Genomic DNA, 19,400 nt, shown 5'->3' with positions numbered 1-19,400 from the left:
AGTGGGGGGGCGCGGGCGGGGGCAGCTCGAGCCTCCCCACTTGGGGGCGCCGCCGTGCCCGCCCCGGCAGGCAAAGGGGCGCACGGTGATTGGCCGGAGCGGCTGCTGGCTCCTCCCCCTCACGATCCTATATACAGTGGGGCCGGGCCGGGCGGGGGCGGTGCCCGGGTTCGAGTCCCGCGTCGGCCCGCGCCGCTCCGCTCCCGCCCGCTTCGCCGGGCCCCGCTGGCCGCGGGTGAGTCCGGGGAGCCGGGTCGTGGCTGGGGGCTCCGTCCTCTACCGGGGGGATGGGGGCGTGAGGGATGGAGGGCTGAGGCCTGGCTTAAGGGAAAGGTGGGTGGTCAGGGTCGGGCCCGTGTAGGGCAGAGCCGACGTCCCCGACCCGTGGGAGGGGTGGCGGTGTAGGATGGGGAGGGGTCCCGAAGCCCCCCGCGGGTCAGGGTGGGGCTTCTCAGCAGTATGAAGGGCTGCCCGGCCTTTGCACGCGGGGGACCCCCGTCTGGACTGCACCAGTCGGGCCCCGTCCTGCCGGGGAGGGGTGGGGGCTCTCCGCCCTCTCCGGGCCGCCCCGTCCCGGCGCCTCGCTGGGGCTTGCGCGGCTCCCGGGCGCCGGGAATGCCTGACACGCAGCTCTTCCCCCGGCCCTCCCGAGCGGGGAGCGGGCTGGTGTCGTCTTACACGCCTTATATAGCCCGCACCGGCCATGGGGAGAGCGGGGGCACGCTGGCCCCCGGCCCTGCCGCCGGCCCGTGCGGGGCGTGGGGAGCCCCGCTGCCGGCCCTGTGCGCTCTCCCGAGGAAAGGTCCTGGGGCCGTTCGTGGGGGTCTGGCAGCTTCTCCCAGGTAAAAGGTGGCAAGAGGCTGGTGCAAGGCTGTCCGGAGCCTTGGCCGGCTGACAGCTGTCAGGCACGGGAGCACCGGGATTCCCTCCTGCAGAAGCCCCGGAGATGGGCTCGCTCCCAGGGAGCATCTGCTCGGCCCGCTGCCGGAGCGCCAGCCCGGCTGCTCTGCCAGGCGCCTCGGGTGGTATCACGCAGCTCCTGTGTTGCTGCTGATAATTCATCCGGCAAAAATACTTCTGGTTCCTATCCTGCTGTACCTGGTGTTATTTCTCTGTGGTCTGAACAGCCTTGGCGCTCAGCAGCAGGAGTTCCTGGGGTGCTGCAAGGGAGAGCACATCCCAGGTTTGGAAGGAGAGCAGAGCCCACAGACGCTCCACTGTGGGTGGCAGCAGGGCTGTGCCTGGCTCTTTGGCACTAGTCGGTGTTAGCCTGGGCCCCTCAGCTCTGACGTTGCTGGAGGAGATGCTGATGGATTTGGGGTGCGTCTCTAACCACAGTGTAGGATAGGGTGGAGTTACAGCTGGAAACGTGACCTGCCTCCTGTCCTACCCTGCCAGGCACCGAACCCTCTCCTCGCCTGCTCTCCCTGCGTTGTTTCCACGTACCCTAACACGGGGATCACACCCTTTTCCCTTGCAGAGATGGGCGACATGGAGTCCTACAAGGTGATGCTGAACGGGCCGGCACCCTGGGGCTTCCGGCTGCAGGGAGGGAAGGATTTCAGCATGCCGCTCTCCATCTCCAGGGTAAGAGAAACCAGGGCTGGTGACACCCATCCTTCCTCCTGCCTCTGTGGGAGGAAGGCTGCAGTGGCTGAGGCAGAGCCGTATGGGGGATGTAGATGAGCTGGGGCCCTGGGAATGCTGCATCCTGCCCTGCCTGGCTCCACGTAGCCTCCTTGGTCCCTTATCAGCTGCAGCCCAGCACGGGGGTGTTCCGGGCAGAGAGCTGCAAGCAGAAACGTGAAATTCTGCACAGCCTCTGCAGAGGAGGGCAGGGGAGGCCCCTTCCGGAGTGTGCCCACCACAGCGGGAGGGGATCTGCTCTCTGAGATGTGGGACTAGCTTCCTGGTCTGCATCCCAGCACTGGGCTTGGCATCCCAGGACCTGGCCAGTGCCATTCTGCCCTCCTTTCCACAGCACAGCTCCCAGCTCTGTGCCTGAGGTCACTCCCGAAAAGGGCACGGAGAGGAGGAAGCTGTACTGCTGCCTGCACAGGGATGTGACTCCCTTCACAAAACTCTCCCGTTTCTCCAGTCAGAGCCATTGTGCGACAGCTGGTTGTGCCCGAGGCCGCTGCTTTGATCCTCTCCCGTTGCGATGTTCCTGGGTCTGACCCTGGATGTGTGCAGGTCCCCGTCCCTGGGCGGGTGCTGGCCATGGCTTTGGCAACGCAATTGCCTTATAAGCCTTGGAATGTGACTGCATCGCCTGTGCCGCTGGCGCTTGGGCAGCTGGCACGGAGGCTGCTTCTCAAAGGACAGCTTTGCTTGTGGCACTGGGTGCTGCATGGGGACCTGCCCCTGGCACGAGCCAGGCACTGCGCACCTGTCCCAGAGGGCACAGATCTCTGCAGCATCCCAGCACGGAGCACGGGCCCTGAGGGGGCTGTGCGAGGCTGGAGTCACCAATGCTGCTGCCCCAGGGCCTGCTGATCTCTGCTGAGCAGGCAGAGACGGCTTCAGCGAGTTTATTCTCTAAAAAATGTTTCTCTTGGCTGCGAGCCAGTTCTTAACAAAGGGTCTGGTCGGATGGAGGAGCCTCCCAGAGCCTGGGGCAGGGGCCTCGTGAAGCAGTGCTTGGTGAGGCTTGGGCAGTGCTGCTGTCCTGGGCAGCGCTGGAGCAGCAAGGAGATTCCCAGGGGATGCAGCAAGTTTTGGGGGCTCTCTGGTGAGGCTGGGCTGCTTGCAGGGTGGTGTGCTCTGATGGGGAGGTGTGAGCCTGCGCTGCTCTGCACTCCAGAGGCATCCCCAGACCCAGAGCTCCTGCCCAGAGCATGCTGCTGTCCTTGGCCACTGCTCCTAATGAGTTGGCCCTGCCACAGTGGGCTGGAAAGAAGCATCCTACCCTGCCTTTGTGGGCTGCAGTGGGGCCCTGGTTTGCAGGGGTGGGCAGCACAGGGCAGCACTGGTGTGTCTATTGGCTTGACTTTTTGCTGTGTCCATTGGTGTGGCACTCCTGGGTGAGCAGGGAGGCTGTTTCAGCTCACTGATCACACAAAAGAGATGCCACCATAGCCCTTTGACACGTACCTCCTGTGGTACAGGGCTCTGCTAGGGTGCTGACACCCTGTCTAGGCAGGCTGTGAGCCATGGTCCCTGTGCTGGAGCCAGAATAAGGACTGCAGTCTGGATAGCTGGATGCTGCGTGGCACATCCTGGCACCTGCCAGCTGGGAAAGAGGAGAGAGACTTTGGTGCTACTGGTGGGAAGGCACTGAGGGAGGCTCTGTCCTGGACAGGGCAGTAGGCGAGCACCTCTCTGGATGTGACGATGGAGGTGCAGGGAGAGCAAAAGACTGGGTGGAGAAGGGAGGAAGGAAGCCCTGGTTAGCGAGTATGTGTGGGAAGTAGGAGGGCTGGCACTGCCATGGCTCCTGGCTGAGCTGGCACCTGTCAAAGGGGCTTCCTGCACGTTGGCATGGAGGGGGACGGGAAGCGCTGACCAGGCTGGGTGAGGCTTCGTGACGCAGCCTGACGTGCTCTCCCCTTCCTGGGCAGTTGTGTGAAAACCTCTCCCAACTCCTGCTCCTGCTTCCCACGCAGCTGCCCCGCACCTTCCCCTGCCCCCCAGGGCAGCAAGCTGGGGCTTGCAGCAGCGTAGCCTGGAGCTGGGGGCATCACTGCTGCTGAGGGCACCCTCCTGTGCTGGGCAGGAGGAACGGGAGGGCAGCGTCGGGGTACCCATGTCCTGCTGGGAATAGCAGTGGATGCAGGTGGGACTGGGCCACATCCAGCCCCTCTGTGGTGTTTCGCCTTGCATGCAGGGCTGGTGCTGGCCTAGAGAAGGGATGTGTGGCTCCGGGGCGAGCCGGGTTCTGCAAGGAGGAGCCAGGACTCAGTGGCAGGGATTTTTCAGCCCTCTGACAGTGCTGGGAATCTGGCTCGCTCCTTTTATGTTCATGTCGAACAGGACTTGAGGAAATACTTGGTCTGGGTCCAATCGCCTCGAGTTCTTCCATGCTGGAGGAGCAGGAATGGCTGCAGCCTGCCCACGTCTGTCTGTCTGTCTGTCTGTCAGTGCCTGGGAGCTGTGTGTGGTGCTCCGGGCCCTGCTCACCTCTGGCTGTGCATCCCTGGTGGGAGGGCAGGGCAGCCTCCATTTCCCAGCGTGGGGTTGGCGTGCAGCCGTGCCACGCAGCTATAGCAGGGGCAAGGCGCATCCCGGGGAAGGGAGCTCGTGGCTGTGCTCCCGGCTGTCCCAGCGAGGCGGCGTGGGTGGGGGCGGGTGTCTCCCTGCCCCGGGAGGGCTCCTGCTCCTCTGTGGGAATGAGGTAATGTCTGTGCCTGGTGGGAACGGGCCGGGAGCGCGGGCGGCTGGGGGAGTGCCCAAGGGGTGCCTCCCCTGTCCTTCCCCGCCCCAGGCGAAGGGCTGGACGTGCCTGTGGTTTGCAGTGAGATGTGGGCTGCCCAACGGGCCCTGACTCACTGTGCTCTCTTCCTGCCCCGGGACCACAGGGATGACTCCAAGGGGTGGCTGGGCTTCTTGTCGAGGCTGAGCAGCACTGCCTCTGTGTTTGGCGTCACGGCCTTGAGGCCCTGGGGTGCTGGCAGGGTCCCCAGCCAGGCCAGAGGGCAGGGGCTGGGCAGTGCCCTGGAGAAGTGCTTTGCCTTCTGCTGCTGCCAAGGGGAAGAGGCTGCTCTGGGCTCATTCACTGGGAAATGGGAAGTAATCTGGGAAGCCTCACTTTCCCCTGGGTCAGGTCTGTGTGGTGTCCTGTGCTGAGGATCCTGGGCCTTGGCAGGATCCTGGGCCTTGGCAGGCCCCTGCCCTCACAAGGATGTCCCTCTGCTCCCACGTCACGGCTTGGCTGTTCCAGCTCTCCCTAACTCTGTCTGTCCTGCAGCTGACTCTGGGTGGGAAGGCGGCCCAGGCCGGCGTGGGAGTGGGCGACTGGGTGCTGTACATCGACGGGGAGAGCACCAGTGCCATGACACACATCGAGGCCCAGAACAGGATCCGCGCCTGTGGGGACAGGCTCTGCCTCACCTTGAGCAGGTAGGAATCGTGGGTGCCTCAAACAATGAGGTTCTCGTATGACTGAAGTGTAATCATGGCCCTCTGCCCAGTGCCACCTCCTGGCATCACCATCTCCCAGCATCACTGCTCCTTACTTAGAGCCTGGAAGTCCCTGGCTGTGTCCAAGGGTTCTGCTTGCCGGGATAAGGCTTAACCTGACTGCAAGCCACAGGGCAGTGCCAGCTGGCCATGTTTCCCCTTGGTTGGGTGCTGCATCCCTGGGGTACCAGCATGCTGGTGGTGTCTGGGCCAACTCCAGCACCTGCCCATCTGTCTCCTCTCTTTCAGAGCCCAGAACCAGCTGGGGAAGCCGCAGAAGGTACGTGTTGCTCCCGGTGCCGCAGTGGCAGCTCAGCCTCATCTCAGGGGAAAGGAATTTCGGTGTAGTCAAACAAACGGACTTTGCTCTTGGGGCTTTTAGGGGGCTGGGGTGTGTTTGGAGGTCTAGAAAACCCAGCTGGAGGAGCAGCTCTGACCTCTGGCACTGTGGAGGATCAGAGGGAGCGGGATCTGCGCAGTAGGTGCCTGGGCCCAGGTTGTCTGTGCCCCTGCTGGTGCTGGGTGTGGGCAGGGATGCAGAGGGGCCAGCACAGGGGAGGAGGCTGGGCAGGTGCAGCAGCATGTTTGCTAGTGCTGGGGAGTGCTCTGGCACAGGGAGTCAGGGCTGGGGCTGGTGACTGGTGCCTCGTGGGCAGAAGCCACCTGCATGCATTCAGCTTTGTGCCATGGGACGGTCTCAGTCGGTGTGTGTGCATGCACCGCCCTGCCACGGGCAGCAGCGAGTGTCTGGGGCACCTACTAATCTTCAAACGACCCTCAGGCTGGGCTTGTGACCTGCTGTCGCCGGGCCAGGTGCCCGGTGGAGTGAGTGCCAGCCTGGCAGAGCCCGGTCTCCAAGGTGCACGTGCTGTCCGGCTTTCCTACCTGGCTGCCTGCTGCGCTGCCTGGCCCAGGGCTGCCCCTTGCATGCTGCTTGACGTGTGAGCCCGTGTCTGTGTGTTTTGTCTCGCTCAGGACTCACTCCCCTGCTCTGAACCCCTGAAATATAACTTCGCTCCCAGCACCGCCCTCAACAAAACAGCTCGGCCCTTCGGGGCCGGCTCACCTCCGAACCCACGGCCCGGGCTGGTGACGAAACCCGTGACGTACGCGCCCCTGGCGCCCGCCTGCACCCCCCAGCACAACGGGTATGTTGCTGTCCATCCTGCTCCCTGAGGATCGGGGGGAGCCTGCTGCCCGGCCCTGCTGCGCCTTGCATGCCAGGCACCCTGGGTGGGAGCGGGTGACAGTACCCGTGCCGGAGCAGCCGGTGGCTGGTGCTGAGGTGGCACGACAGAAATGTGGCACGAAGGGACGTGCAGCCACGCTCGTGCCCATCCCCTGCTCAGGGAATTGTCAGCCTGTGGGGACTCCTGCCAGGCTTGACACGGTGCCTGCCTGGGGAAGCCCTGCTGTTCCCCTGGATGCAGGAAGGGGCTGGGCAGAGTGGTGGCCTCCAGCTCTGCCACACTGTTCTCCCCCGGCTCTGTTGCATGTGTCCAGCAGCTGCTGGTCCCTGCTCCTCCTGCCAGAGCTGCCGTAGTGCCCAGGAACTGGGCAATGGGGCGGGATGTGGCATTGACTGCCCTGGGCGTCCAGGCCTGTTCTGGGCGCTGAGGGAGCACAGTCTGGTCCGCTGGCACCTGCCCCTGTGTCCCAGTGTGCTCTCAGCCCTGGGTGAGCTGGATGTGAGACTCAGGGAGAGGGGAACTAACACAGACCATAGGTGAGCTCTGGAAACTTCTTGGGTGCTACAGCTCTAATTTCACCTTCCTTTTTTCTTTCTTTCTCTCCTCCCTTTCTCTTTCCCTCTCCCTACAGGTGCTGAGCCTTGACAAGTCAGTAAGCCTTTTACCTGCTCTCTCTATCCTCCCTGCATGCCTCTTCCCTGCCAGTGCCCTGTCCTCTGGGGCAGGGCCAGCCTGGGGATGGGCAGCAGGCGCTGCTCTGCCCATGTGGGTGGGTCAGTGCTGGCACCAAGCTGTCCCCAGTGTAGAGGGGACAGCTGCCTGTCTCTGCCAGCTGCAGGGGCCCTGGAGTGTCCTTGTGTGTGATCCATTCCCTGTTCCCCAAGATGTGGCTGTGCCAGGCAGGGGCTGATGGGCTGTGCTGGGCACTGTGCCCAGGGCCAGGTGGCACTGCCATAGACGGTTGTGGTGCAGCTTCCCTGATGGTGTTTTTTGACCTTGGCTTTTTCTTGCTCTGTCCTTTCTCTTTCTGGCCCTTGGGGCCAGTTTCAAATTGCCAGGAATGGTGGTGGTCGTTCCAGAGTCAGTCCTTCACGAGCCCAGCCTTTGTGAGCGAGGAGTTGGGGGGTGGGGAGCAAGGCGAGGTGTGGCATCTCTGCTAGTGGTGTGCTGTGATTCTGTGCTGGGGAAGGTGCGGGACAGCCCCAGGAGATCTGTCAGATTTGACAGATGACTCTGTCACTCACAGGCAGCCCCCACAGCTGCTGGAGTCCCCCAGCACCCCTGTGTGTGACCCTGTGAAGCTGCGGATGTTAGAGGACATTGACGACTCAAAGCCCCACAGCTGGACCTCCCAGTCCCGTTCCTTCCGCAAACTGTCCCGGCTGGTGGGCGCAGACAGCAGTGAGTTCCCGTAGGGCCTGGCACTGGCTGACTGCCCAGCTTTGCTGGGGAAACTGGAGCTGGACGAAGGCTTTGGTGCCTCGTGGAGTGTTGGTTTTGGCCTTATGGGGCACTTAAAGCCAGGCGGAGCTGCCTGGGGCTGTGTGGGTTCATGGAGGTGCTGCTGGGCTGGGGCTGTGCTCTGCCCCGTGGCCAGGCAGGGCTGTGTGTTGGGACAGGTGGGCAGTGGGAGGAATCCTTTTCCCTTTCCTGTTCCTTTTCCCTTTCCGCTGTCTCTGGGCCTCAGTTCCCACAGACTGACTCCATCTCCCCTTTTCTCTCCTGCTGAGCTCAGTGGAGGATGGTGAGGACGAGCTTGTTAAAAAGCCCAGGTAAGGGGAGCGTGTGCCAGGGCAGCAGCAGGAGCCACAAGGTGCTCAGCCCACACACCTGGTTCTCTCTTGCTGCTTGCAGTCACTTAGGGGAAGCTCTTTGCTCTGTTGCTGATTCTTCTCCCCCTCTCCAAGAGTCAAGCTGTTGGTGGAGCTGCCGAGCTCTCCCTGTGCTCACCCCACAGTGTGCACTGCCAGAGCTCAGCCACTGCTCTGGCCATCACCTCAGGAGGGTCCTGCCAGGACACTCACGGGCCAGACAAGATGTCCTGTTCTGGGCAGGACCTGCTGGGCACTGCTGGCAGCAAGCTGGGGAGGCCAAGCTCTGCCATTGCTTCTTGAGGAAGAGGGATCTGGAGAAGGCTGGTGCACTGACAACAGCTTGGTGGGGGTATTGGGAGGTTCTAGACGATGGACAGTGTGCTGTGAGCCTGGCGTGGGGCTGCGGGATGGCAGGGCAGAGCGGGCTGAGTGTCTGCAACTTCTCCTAGTTCTGGAGTGCATTTGAGAGGGATGGGCTGTGCCATGATCACATACTGAGTGTTGTGCTGCCGTTCTTTACAATATCACAGGGATGCCCATGGGTCCAGCTGGGGCACAGTGGAGCAGTGGTGAGTGCCAGGGTCTGGTGAGGGCACCTTTGGCAGCGCTGCCCTGTGCTGAAGCAGGGTCTGTGCTTGGTGCTGGCTGAAGCTCCTGCCCTCTGTCACTCACAGGCAGCCCCCACAGCCTCTGGAGCCCCCCAGTACCCCCGGGTGTGATCCTGGGAAGTTGCGGATGTTAGAGGACGCTGAGGACTGGCAGCCCCGCACCGGGACCTCACAGTCCCGCTCCTTCCGCAAACTGGCCCAGCTGACGGGCACAGATGGCAGTGAGTTCCCACGGGGCCTGGTGGTGGTGGAGGTGCTGGACTGTTGTGGGGTAACCAGAAGTTGGGAGAGGCAGTGGGGTGATGTAGCACCCCAGAGTTTGGGTTTTGACCCCAAGTGACTCCCTGAGGGCAGCTGAGCCAGCGGGATCTGCCCGTGGCTGTGTGGGTTTGTGGTGGTGCTGCTGGTCTGGGGTTGTGCTCTGCCCTGTGGCCAGACAGGGCTGTGCAGTGGGGTGAGGGGATGGTGAGTGGAGAGGTTGGTTTTCCTCCTTTCCTTTCCTGCTTTTCCTGGACCTTAATTGCTTCAGACTGACTCCATCTCCCCCTTTCTCTCCTGCTACACTCAGTGGAGGATGGTGAGGATGAATTTATTAAAAAGCCCAGGTAAGGGGAGCGTGTGCCAGGGCAGCAGCAGGAGCCACAAGGTGCTCAGCCCACAAGGCTTGTTCTCTCACTGCTTGCAGTCACTCAGGGGAAGCTCTTTGCTCTGTTGCTCTTTCTTCTCTCCTCTCCTTATCCTTCACTCTCCTGTCCTTTCCTTCTTCCTAGAGCCAGGCTGTTGGCAGAGCCACAGGCTCTGCCCTGTGCTCACCCCACAACAGGCACTGCCAGTGCTCAGCCGCTGCTCTGACCGTCACCTCAGGAGGGTCCTGCCCAGACACCCACCAGCCAGGCAGGCTGTTCCCAGATGAGTGAGGTGTCCTCATGCAGGGTGTGCAGGCAGGACCCACTGGGCACTGCTGGCACCAAGCTGGGGAGGCCATGATGCAGCGCAGCGTGCTGGGCACAGTGGGCATGGGTGGCTGGTGGCACTGACAGCACCTTGCTGGGGGTGTCGGGAGTTGCAGGATAAGGAACTAGACCAGACCTGGGGCACAGTGTCATGGGGGTCCATGGAATGGCTGCAAGGCTGATCAGGAGTGGACGCTGTCAGCATTTCCACGAGGCTCGTGCGTCTCTGGGGCTGTGGATGTGTATGGGCAGGGGTGGGCTGGTCAGACACTGACTGTTGTGCCACCATTCTTTCTGATACCACAGGGATGCCCGTGGGTCCAACTCGGGCACGGGGCAACATCGGTGAGTGCCAGGGTCTGGCAGAGGTGTTGGCATGTGCCAGGGCACCTTTGGGGGTGCTTCCCTGTTCCAGAGCAGGGTCTGATTCTGGTGCTGAGCTCCTGCCCTCTGTCACTCACAGGCAGCCCCCACAGCTGCTGGAGCCTCCCGGTGACACTGTGTGTGACCCTGTGAAGCTGAGGATGTTAGAGAACATTGATGACTCAAAGCCCCACACCTGGACGTCCCAGTCCCGTTCCTTCCGCAAACTGGCCCGGCTGGTGGGCGCTAACAGCAGTGAGTTCCTGTAGGGCCTTGCACTGGCTGGCTGCCCAGGTGTGCCCAGCTTTGCTGGGGCAACTGGATAAAGGCCATGGTGTGTTGTTCCAGCAGGGCATTCCTTTTGACCCCATTTGGGCCCTCTGTGGCGGCTGAACCAGGGGGAGTTGCCCAGGGCTTTGTGGGCTCGTGGTGGTGCTGCTGGGCTGGAGCCGTGCTCTGCCCTGTGGCTGGGCAGGGCTGTGTGTTGGGGCAGGGGGGCAGTGGGAGGAGAGGGCATTTTTCCTTCCTTTCCCTTCCCTTTCCTTCCTGCTGTGCCTGGGCCTCAGTTGCCGCAGATTGACTCCATCTCCCCTTTTCTCTCCTGGTGTCCTCAGTGGATGATGGTGAGGATGAGCCCGTTAAAAAGCCCAGGTAAGGGGCAGCAGCAGGAGCCACAAGGTGCCTGTGCCAGGCTCTCAGCCTCCAAAGCCACTTCACCCTCGCTGCTTGCAGTCACTCTGGGGGTGCTCTTTGCACTGCTGGGGGTTTTTCCCTCCCTCTCTGTCCCCTCTCCCGGGCTTGAGGTGTTTTCAGAGGTGCACAGCAGGCACTGCCAGCACTCAGCCACTGCTCTGACCATCACCTGGGGAGGGTCCTGCCCCAAGCACCCACCTGGGTAGGGGTGGCTGGTGGCAATCACAGCACCTTGTGGGAGATGTTTGGAGGAGCTGGGCAGCAGCTGGTCTTGGTGCTTTGCGTCCCATGCGGCTGTGAAGCAGCTGCAAGGCTGCTGGTCAGTATTTCCACGTGGCTGATGCCCCATGGGGCTGTGGGTATGGCAGGGATGGTCAAACAGTGACTGTTGTGCTGCTGTTTTTTCCAATGTCACAGGGATTCCCATGGGTCCAGCTGGGGCACGGTGGAGCAGCGGTGAGTGCCAGGATCTGGCAGAGGTGTTGCCATGTGTCAGGGCACCTTTGGCAGCGCTGCCCAGTGCTGCAGCCTTGGGCAGGGTCTGTGCTTTGTGCTGGCTGAGCTCCTGCCCTCTGTCACTCACAGGGAGCCTCTGGAGCCCCCCAGTACCCCCGGGTGTGATCCTGGGAAGTTGCGGATGCTAGAGGACGCTGAGGGCTGGCAGCCCCGCACCGGGACCTTGCAGTCCCGCTCCTTCCGCAAACTGGCCCAGCTGACGGGCACAGATGGCAGTGAGTTCCCACAGGGCTGGGTGCTGGACTGTTGTGGGGTAACCAGAAGCTGGGAGAGGCGGTGGGGTGATGTGTCATCAGGAGTTTGATTTTTGGCCCCGAGTCACCCCTTGAGGGCAGCTGAGCCAGCAGGAGCTGCCTGTGGCTGAGTGTGGGCTCGTGGTGCTGCTGGTTTGGGGCCGTGCTCTGCCCCACGGCCAAGCAGGCTGTGCAATGGGGTGAGGGGATGCTGGGTGGGAAGGTTGGTTTTCCTCCTTTCCTTTCCCGCTTTTCCTGAGCATCAGTCACTGCAGACTGATGCCATCTCCCCCTTTCTCTTCTGCTGCACTCAGTGGAGGATGGTGAGGATGAGATTGTTAAAAAGCCCAGGTAAGGGGAGCATGTGCTGAGGCTGCATGTCCCAGGTGTCCGGGCACTGCTGGCTCTGAGCTGGGGATGCTGAGCTGCACCTTAGCCTTTTGGGCATACAAGGAGTGGAGGAGGCTGATGGCACTGGGAAGACCTGGCTATGGGATGTTGGGAGGTGCTGGGAGGCCCCTGCACCTGGGGCACGTTGTCCTGTGAGCCTGGTGTGGCAGAGCTGGGTGAGTGCTGCTGGATCATTTCCCCTCAGCATCACTACTTCTCATGACTCTGGGCAAACTCTTTGCCCTGTTGTGGATTATTCTCTCCCTCTTTGTCATCTCCCAGAGCTGAGCTGGTGGTGGAGCTGCAGAGCCCACCCTCTGCTCACTCCACAACAGGCACTGCCAGTGCTCAGCCGCTGCTTTGACCTTCACCTTGGGAGGTTTCCTGCCTGGACACTCACTGGCCGGTTTGTCCCCAGATGGGTGTGCAGGCAGGACCTGCTGGGCACTGCTGACACCAAGCTGGGGAGGCCAACATGCAGCACAGTGTGTAGGGGTGGCTGGCGACACAACACTTTGCTGGGCGTTTTTGAAGTCACAGGGCAGGCACTGTACCTGGGGCACGAGATCTTGTGGGGTCAAGGAACAGCTGCCAGGCTGGTCAGCAGTGAATGCTGTTGGCATTTCCACGAGGTTCTTGTGTCTCTGAGATTGTGGGTGCGTATGGGAAGCGTGGGCTGAGCCACGGATCAGCCACTGACTGCTGTGCCACCATTTTTTCTGATGCCACAGGGATGCCCATGGGTCCAGCTGGGGCACGGTGGAGCAGCGGTGAGTGCCAGGGTCTGGCAGAGGTGTTGGCATGTGCCAGGGCACCTTTTGGAGTGCTTCCCTGTTCCAGAGCAGGGTCTGTGCTTTGTGCTGGCTGAGCTCCTGCCCTCTGTCACTCACAGACAGCCCCCACAGCCTCTGGAGCCCCCCAGTACCCCCGGGTGCAGCCCCGGGAAGCTGCGACTGATAGAGGACGCTGAGGACTGGCAGCCCCGCACCGGGACCTCGCAGTCCCGCACCTTCCGCAAACTGGCCCAGCTGACGGGCACAGACAGCAGCAGTGAGTTCCCGCAGGGCCTGGCACTGGCTGGGGGTGCTGGACTCTCGCTGGGCTGCCAGGGTCCAGCAGAGTCTGGAGCGGCACTGGAACGTTGGTTTTGGCCCCATGTGGGTCCCTGTGGGGTGGCTGAGTCAGTGGGAGCTGCCTGGGGCTGTGCGTGGTCTCATGGTGGTGACACCGGTCTGGGGTCTTGGTCTGCCCTGTGGCTTCGTTTTGGGGCAGGGCTTGGCGGGAGGAGAAGTTGGTTTTCCTCTTTTCCCTTTCCCCTCTTCTTGTGCGTGGGCCTCGGTCTGTGAGGACTGACTGTTTCCTCCTTTCTCTCCTGCTGCGCTCAGTGGAGGATCATGATGATGTGTTTGTTAGGAAGCCCAGGTAAGGGGAGTGTGTGGCAGCAGGAGCTGGGGGGCTGCATGTCCTGGGCACAACCCCTTGGGCATTGCTGCCCCTCAGCTGGGAATGCTGAGCTGCGCCGTGGTGTCCCAGAAACAGCGGGTTGGGAGTGGCTGGTGGCGCTGGCCAAATCTCACTGGGTTGTTGTGATGGTTGGGCAGCATCTGTACCTGGGGCACAGTGTCCTGCAAGTGGGGCTGCAGGGCAGCCGAGCTCCTGGATGTCACCATCTTGTCAGAGTTGTTCCTAGTTCTGTGCAGCCATGCAGGGGGCTGGACAGCACCCTGGTTTTTGCCTTTACGTCTCTGTGACACCTCCTGCCCTGGTGCCATGGCCCTTGAGTACCAGCTCTGCCCAGCTTGCTCTGACACAAATAAAAATTGGGTTTGTTGCCATCTGCATTTTGAATTTGTCTTGGAGAGGCACAGAGCCATTGACTCCCTGTCCCCCTCCTTTGTTGGGGTGTGCCTCTTGAGCCCTGGCTTGCCCTGCCTGTTCCCGGCACTGCTGAGCTGGGCCTGGGGCTCCCTGAATCACGTCACGTCCAGGTTCCCCTGCGCTCCAATGGGACTGGGGTGATGATCACACAGTAGTAGGCAGACAAAGTCTGTGTGGTCTCTGGGGTCGCTGGTCAGTCTGGAGAAGCCCAGAACCCTCCCACCTGCCACTCCCCAGACCACCACAGTCCCAGAGACCCTGGGGGTGCTGTGTCTTGGCAGGACTGAAGGCCCTTGGCTCAGTACCTCATCACTAAACCTGCTACCACTGGGCACGGGGGCTTGGCCAGCTCCCTCCTGCTTGTTGGGGTGGGGAGCCCTGCCTGCCCACCCTGGGCAGTGGGGGCCAGCAGGGCAGGCTGGATTAACTGCTTGTTCTGCAGCCAGGTCTCTGCGCCGGACCCGTCCCCAGGAGCAACGATGAAGACTGAGCCAGGACTGGGTGAGCAAAACATCTCTGGGCTTTTTGGGAAGGGGCTGCCGAGCAATCAGGAGCACTGTCCTTAAGACCGGTGTGTGTGTGTGCAGCCCCCAGGACCCCCAGCGCCACCCCCAGCCCTACCAGCCGCCCACCCTGGGCTGTGGACCCCTCGTTTGCCGAGCGCTACGCCCCGGACAAGACGAGCACGGTGGTGAGCAAGCACAGCCAGCCGGCCACGCCGACCCCCATGCAGAACCGCAGCTCCATCGTGCAGGCAGCCCAGCAGGCCCCCGAGGGGCCCGGCCGCACCCCGCTCTGCTACAAGTGCAACAAGGTCATCAGGTGAGCCCTGGCCGCCCCCGCTGCCACGCCAGCGTCCCGGGCCCCGCCGTGGCTGACGTGGCTCTGTCCTGCCACAGGGGACGGTACCTCGTGGCGCTGGGACATTATTACCACCCCGAGGAGTTCACCTGCTGCCAGTGCAGGAAGGTGCTGGATGAGGGCGGCTTCTTTGAGGAGAAAGGCTCCATCTTCTGCCCCAAGTGCTACGACACGCGCTACGCGCCCAGCTGCGCCAAGTGCAAGAAGAAGATCACTGGGGTGAGTGTCCCTCAGCCTTGCCCTCCATCTCCTGTGGGTGCCTGGCTCTGTCCCTTCCCAGCTTGGCCCCATCTCAGGGGATTCCTTGTCCCTTCCTGCCCTTGGTGGTCTCGCTGCCGGCTGACAGTGGCTCCCTTCCAGGAGGTGATGCACGCACTGAAGATGACCTGGCATGTGCAGTGCTTCACCTGCAACGCCTGCAAAACTCCCATCCGCAACCGAGCCTTCTACATGGAGGAGGGACAGCCCTACTGCGAGAGAGGTAGGACCCAGGGACCCCCCGTGTGTCACCTCATGTGGCCCTGGGGCGCCGTTGGGACTCAGCAGCTGCACACAGGACTGGGGGCATGAGCTGCCCTGCTCTGTGGAGCTCCCCCTGGGCTGTGGGGAGCATGGAGACCCCAATCCCACGTCCCTGAGCCCTCCATCCTGGTTCTCCCTAGCTGCAGGGTAGTGCCGTGGCTCCTATGTTGCCATGGCGATGAGGGAGGATGTACATCAAAGCGAGTGCTGCATCCTGGGAGATGAGGTTCTCCTCCTTCCCCTGGGGCCCTGTGGTGGCCGGGCCACCCTGCACCTCCTCCATGTGTCTGGGGCTTTACCTCACCTGGATGGGGGCTGGCAGAGTTGTCCCCAGGCTGTGCCTGTGGGCTCCCGGCTGAGCTGCAGCCCTGCTCCCCTGGGGTGAGCAGCTGTAGTGCATGGAAGTGCTGACCTGGGCTCTGCCTTTCCTCGCAGACTACGAGAAGATGTTTGGCACCAAGTGCCGCGGCTGCGACTTCAAGATCGATGCTGGGGACCGGTTCCTGGAGGCGCTGGGGTTCAGCTGGCACGACACTTGCTTTGTCTGTGCGGTGAGCAGTGTGCCTCCCTCCCTGACTGCTGCAGGGCCTGTGCCTCTCCCCGACACTCCTGCTCTGGGTGGGGTGCACCAGCAGCACAGGGGACCTGCTGCCACAAGATTTTTCCCATTTGCCTCCATTCTGGGGCTTTGGGACTCTGCTCTGAAGCTTCTGGTCCCTAGCTGTGCCCCAGGGCCCTGTGGAGTGGTCCCTGTGTGACACCAGTGCTGAGCTGTGGGGGTTCCAGAGGCTGGCTCAGCTCCCCAACCTGACCACCTGCACTCTCCTCCCCAGATCTGCCAGACCAACCTGGAAGGGAAGACGTTCTACTCCAAGAAGGACAAGCCGCTGTGCAAGAGCCATGCTTTCTCCCACGTGTGAGGGGTGGGAATTCAACTGTGCCCACACATGCCCCTGCCCTGCATGCTCCTGTCCCCCTGCCCTGCTGGCCCCAGGGAGCCAGGCTGGGCCCTTGGCCCTTTCCTTTGCTCCTGCCTCTTCCTGGCACCCCCTGGCTCAACTCCAGCCAGATACAGTGCTGGGTCCAGAGCCCCTTACAGCTGGGTGACTTCCTGTATGCTTAACTGGCCCTAGGAGGCCTGGCAAGGGGATGCTGCATGGATCTCCTGCCCCTGAGCCACACGGTGGGCACAACCATGCTGAGGCAGGAATTGGAGGGGGTCTGCCACAGCTGGGCTGCTCCCTTTGCTGCCTGGCAGCTCAGTGCTGGAGCAGGGGTACTCCTTACACATCCCTGAGCGGGTGAGGACCAGCTCCTGTCTCACTCTTCCCCCCCCGTTCCCAGCTGTGCGCTTTGGGGCTGGAGACCCGGCCCTACTCCCCTGCTGGGGCCCTGCCCGTGACAACCCACCAGCCACCCCTCAAACTGCCGCGGTGGCTTCCTGCCCTGTTTGCATTTCGGGGGGTGTCTGTGCCTCATTCCCCGCACCCTGCTGGCCCACTGCTCCCCTGGGGCTGGCAGCACCCCCAGCCCGGTGTGGCCCAGCTGTGGGCTGGCAGCGTGTGCTGCAGCTGCTCCTGCAAGGCTTGGGCACAGCTTCCAACCAAAGAGCTCTCTGCCACTGCCATCCTGGGGCCATCGATGCCTCCCCCCCAACCCACACCCTCTGGCTGGGCTGCGCTGATGTAGCCACGGTGCTTTTAGTGCCTTTAATAAACACGTCTCTGCAAGTGCCCGCTGTCTCCAGGCCAGTGGTTTTGCCGAGTGAGGTGCGGCTGGTTGGGAAGGTCACGCTCTGCCCTCATCCCGCTCCCTCTGGGGCCTGACTCAGCTCCTTACAGCTTTCCAGGGAAAATCTTCGTCTCAGATTTCTCCTCCTCTGCCCGCGTCAGCCCAGGCTTGACCCCTTGTGTCGACTGGGTCATCCCTCTTGCAGCAGGCAGCACCGCTAATGGAGGCAGTAATTAATCTGGGGGGGCAAAATGCAGCAAGGAGAGAATGGGGAAGGGGACAGACCTTAGTGGGGGTCCCTGCATACCCCTGGCAGTGTCCTCTGGTCCCTGTGCTCTGGCCCCGAGTCCTGTAGAGGAGATGAGGAGTCACGGGGCACGGGTGGGCCACGTGCACCAGCTCTGGGCGTTCTCCGGCGTGGAGCAGCCAAGCGTTCGCTCACGCGATGCAGCTGCCGTCCCGAAGGACGGGTGTGAGGCCGTGCCGGCACCTCCGGCTGGAACGGGCTCGAGGGCAGCGGCTGTGGGGAAGTGGGCGTTCTCCTCCCTCTCCACTCTGACAGCTGGAACGGTCATTAATAATTGCAGCTCTTTTAGTGATGAGCAATTGTAAGGAAAATTGTCTTGCTCATCTACTGGAAGGTTCTGCCGGGGGCAGGAGCTGGCTGTGGGAAGCCAAATGCCTCCTGGCATCACCCAGATCTGGGCGGCGGTGCCACAGCTTCTCACTGCCAGTTCCAGGAGTGCGCAAACACATCAAAAGAGCGGCGAGGAAAGTCGAGGGATAAAGGCAGGCTGGGGCTGGGCCAGGCACTCAAGCTAGGGCACATGTGAGCAATGTGAGAAGCAGCAGGACACGGGTGCACCAAGGGACAGGAACAGCTGGTGCCCGCCTGGCAGGGCCGGCAGGAGCAGGGCTGAGTGTGAGTCCCAGCTGTGCAGCCAAGGTCAGAGGAAGCACGGGGGAAGGTGAGGTGGCTGTGGCCGCACGTGGGCAGCCCCTGAACCAACCCTGGCTCGGCTGGACAGCAACCCGTGAGTGGAGGGCAGGAAGGGGGCAGGGGCAGGCAGTCGTGCGGGACGGAGCCTGCTGGGGTAGCACGGTCTGGGAACAGGTTCTGCCGGATCAGCCCCGGGGTGCCCAGCTGTGGAGCAGAGCCAGGGTGCTGCGGCCAACCTGCTGTAGCTCCTGGGGTGAGAGCCAAGCATCCCCTTGTGCCACTGCCGGGTCTGCGCTCCTGGGGGCTTAGCTCTGGTGTTTCTGGGCCCTCCTGCTGACGCCTCTACCACCCAAGGTGCCTCTGTGCTTTGCCAAGGGCATCTCTTGCCCACCAGCTCTGCGCACCATGTGAGGAGCTTGTGCACAGGCAGCGGAAGGAGGGTCTCGGGTGGGCTGCGGAGGTGGAGCCTGGGGAGGGGCTGCAGCCTCGCTGCTCCGAGAACAAAGCCTGGCGGCGGCAGGCTCAGAGCTCCCACCACATCCCTGAGCAGGGTCCCACCACATCCACCCCCAAAGCCATCTGAGCCGTTTGTGGGGCGCCTGCCCTGGCCCCAGCCCCCGCGCTGGCCCCGGCAGCTGCTCCGCAGCTGCTCCCAAACTCTCATAGCCTCTTAGGGCGGCTCCGGCTCTGGCCTCGCTCGGAGATGCTGGTGCAAGGAGGGCGTGGGGGGAGCGGGCGGCACAGCCAGGGCCCGCGGAACCCTGTCGCGTGTCCCTCTGGGGTCATCCACGGGCTGCTGTGAAGGGCTTGGGACGGGTCACTCCAGCGACATCCTCAGCCCTCAGGAATCAGACCCTGTGCGCTCTCCGTTGCTGCTCTGGCACAGAGACTCCTCCGGAGCGGTGCCGGTCCCGGCTGGGGGCAGTGCCAGGGACAGGGAATCGCTGCCTGTGCTGGCAGGAGCATTAGGACCTGGCTGGGAGCCCCTGCAGAGCCCTGCGCGGGTCAGTACCAGCCGTGGGTTCACACAGAGGCAAAACCTCCTGGAAGAGGCGCCGGCGGACACAGCCTGGCAGTGCTCTGAAAGGACCGGGGACTCGGGAGCAGTGGGGATGGAGGGGCAGAGGGGCAGCAAAGAGGCCTCCAAAAACGCTGTGTCCACTGACCCCTTGGGCAAGCAGCGAGGGCATGGCTGAGTGTGTAGGGCCAAGCCGACAGTGCCGTGTCTTTGGAGAGGAAACCTTGGACGCGGGGGCTCGGCGTAGGGCAGCTGAGGGCACGGGAAGCCCGGTGTGCCACGTCCCCTGGGTGTAGAGGGCGTGTGGCAGGGGAGAACCTGGGGATGGAGAGGACCACCCAGCACGAGAGGTCTCCAGAGTGCAAGTTCCCCGGAGAGCAGCCCAGGATGCGGGGTCCCCGGGGCTGAGGACGCGAAATCACCCTGCGTGCGGGTTCCCAGGAGGAGCTCAGCCTGGGGTTCAGCGTCCCGGGAGCGGGGAACGGCCCGGAGCGCGGCGTTGCGGGGGCAGAGCGGAGCCCAGGCTGCGGGATCCCGGGGGCGAGCCGCGTGCGGGGGCGGCCCGAGGCGGG

The 19,400-nt window shown here is 62.9% G+C and overlaps 1 protein-coding gene across 9 annotated transcripts; it reads left to right on the top strand.

Moving 5' to 3' along the window:
- Positions 1-161: 161 nt before the first annotated feature.
- Positions 162-16,874, top strand: PDLIM7 (PDZ and LIM domain 7). 9 transcript variants are annotated; one of them, XM_058422448.1, is made up of 17 exons: positions 7,720-8,691; positions 8,797-8,951; positions 9,990-10,028; positions 10,147-10,301; positions 10,661-10,697; positions 11,157-11,195; positions 11,325-11,470; positions 11,803-11,839; positions 12,610-12,648; positions 12,771-12,928; positions 13,264-13,300; positions 14,199-14,257; positions 14,344-14,578; positions 14,656-14,836; positions 14,978-15,098; positions 15,575-15,690; positions 15,973-16,874. In XM_058422448.1, exons 4-17 carry the CDS (start codon positions 10,208-10,210, stop codon positions 16,057-16,059), a joined length of 1,386 nt encoding a protein of 461 aa, XP_058278431.1. In that variant the 5' UTR covers positions 7,720-8,691; positions 8,797-8,951; positions 9,990-10,028; positions 10,147-10,207; the 3' UTR covers positions 16,060-16,874. The 9 variants fall into 9 exon arrangements, with proteins under 9 accessions (XP_058278429.1, XP_039933848.1, XP_039933847.1 ...); XM_058422446.1 differs by lacking the exons at positions 8,797-8,951; positions 9,990-10,028; positions 10,147-10,301; ... (2 more) ...; positions 11,325-11,470; positions 11,803-11,839 and adding exons at positions 162-235; positions 1,481-1,587; positions 4,907-5,058; ... (1 more) ...; positions 6,940-6,956; positions 7,555-7,709 and having other exon boundaries at positions 8,044-8,080; XM_058422449.1 differs by lacking the exons at positions 7,720-8,691; positions 8,797-8,951 and adding an exon at positions 9,079-9,901.
- Positions 16,875-19,400: the final 2,526 nt, after the last annotated feature.

The sequence above is a fragment of the Hirundo rustica genome, chromosome 14 (assembly GCF_015227805.2).
Source record: "Hirundo rustica isolate bHirRus1 chromosome 14, bHirRus1.pri.v3, whole genome shotgun sequence".
NCBI classification, from domain to species: domain Eukaryota; kingdom Metazoa; phylum Chordata; class Aves; order Passeriformes; family Hirundinidae; genus Hirundo; species Hirundo rustica.
Note: the sequence above shows the minus strand (reverse complement) of the source record. Positions and strands in the feature narration are given on the sequence as shown.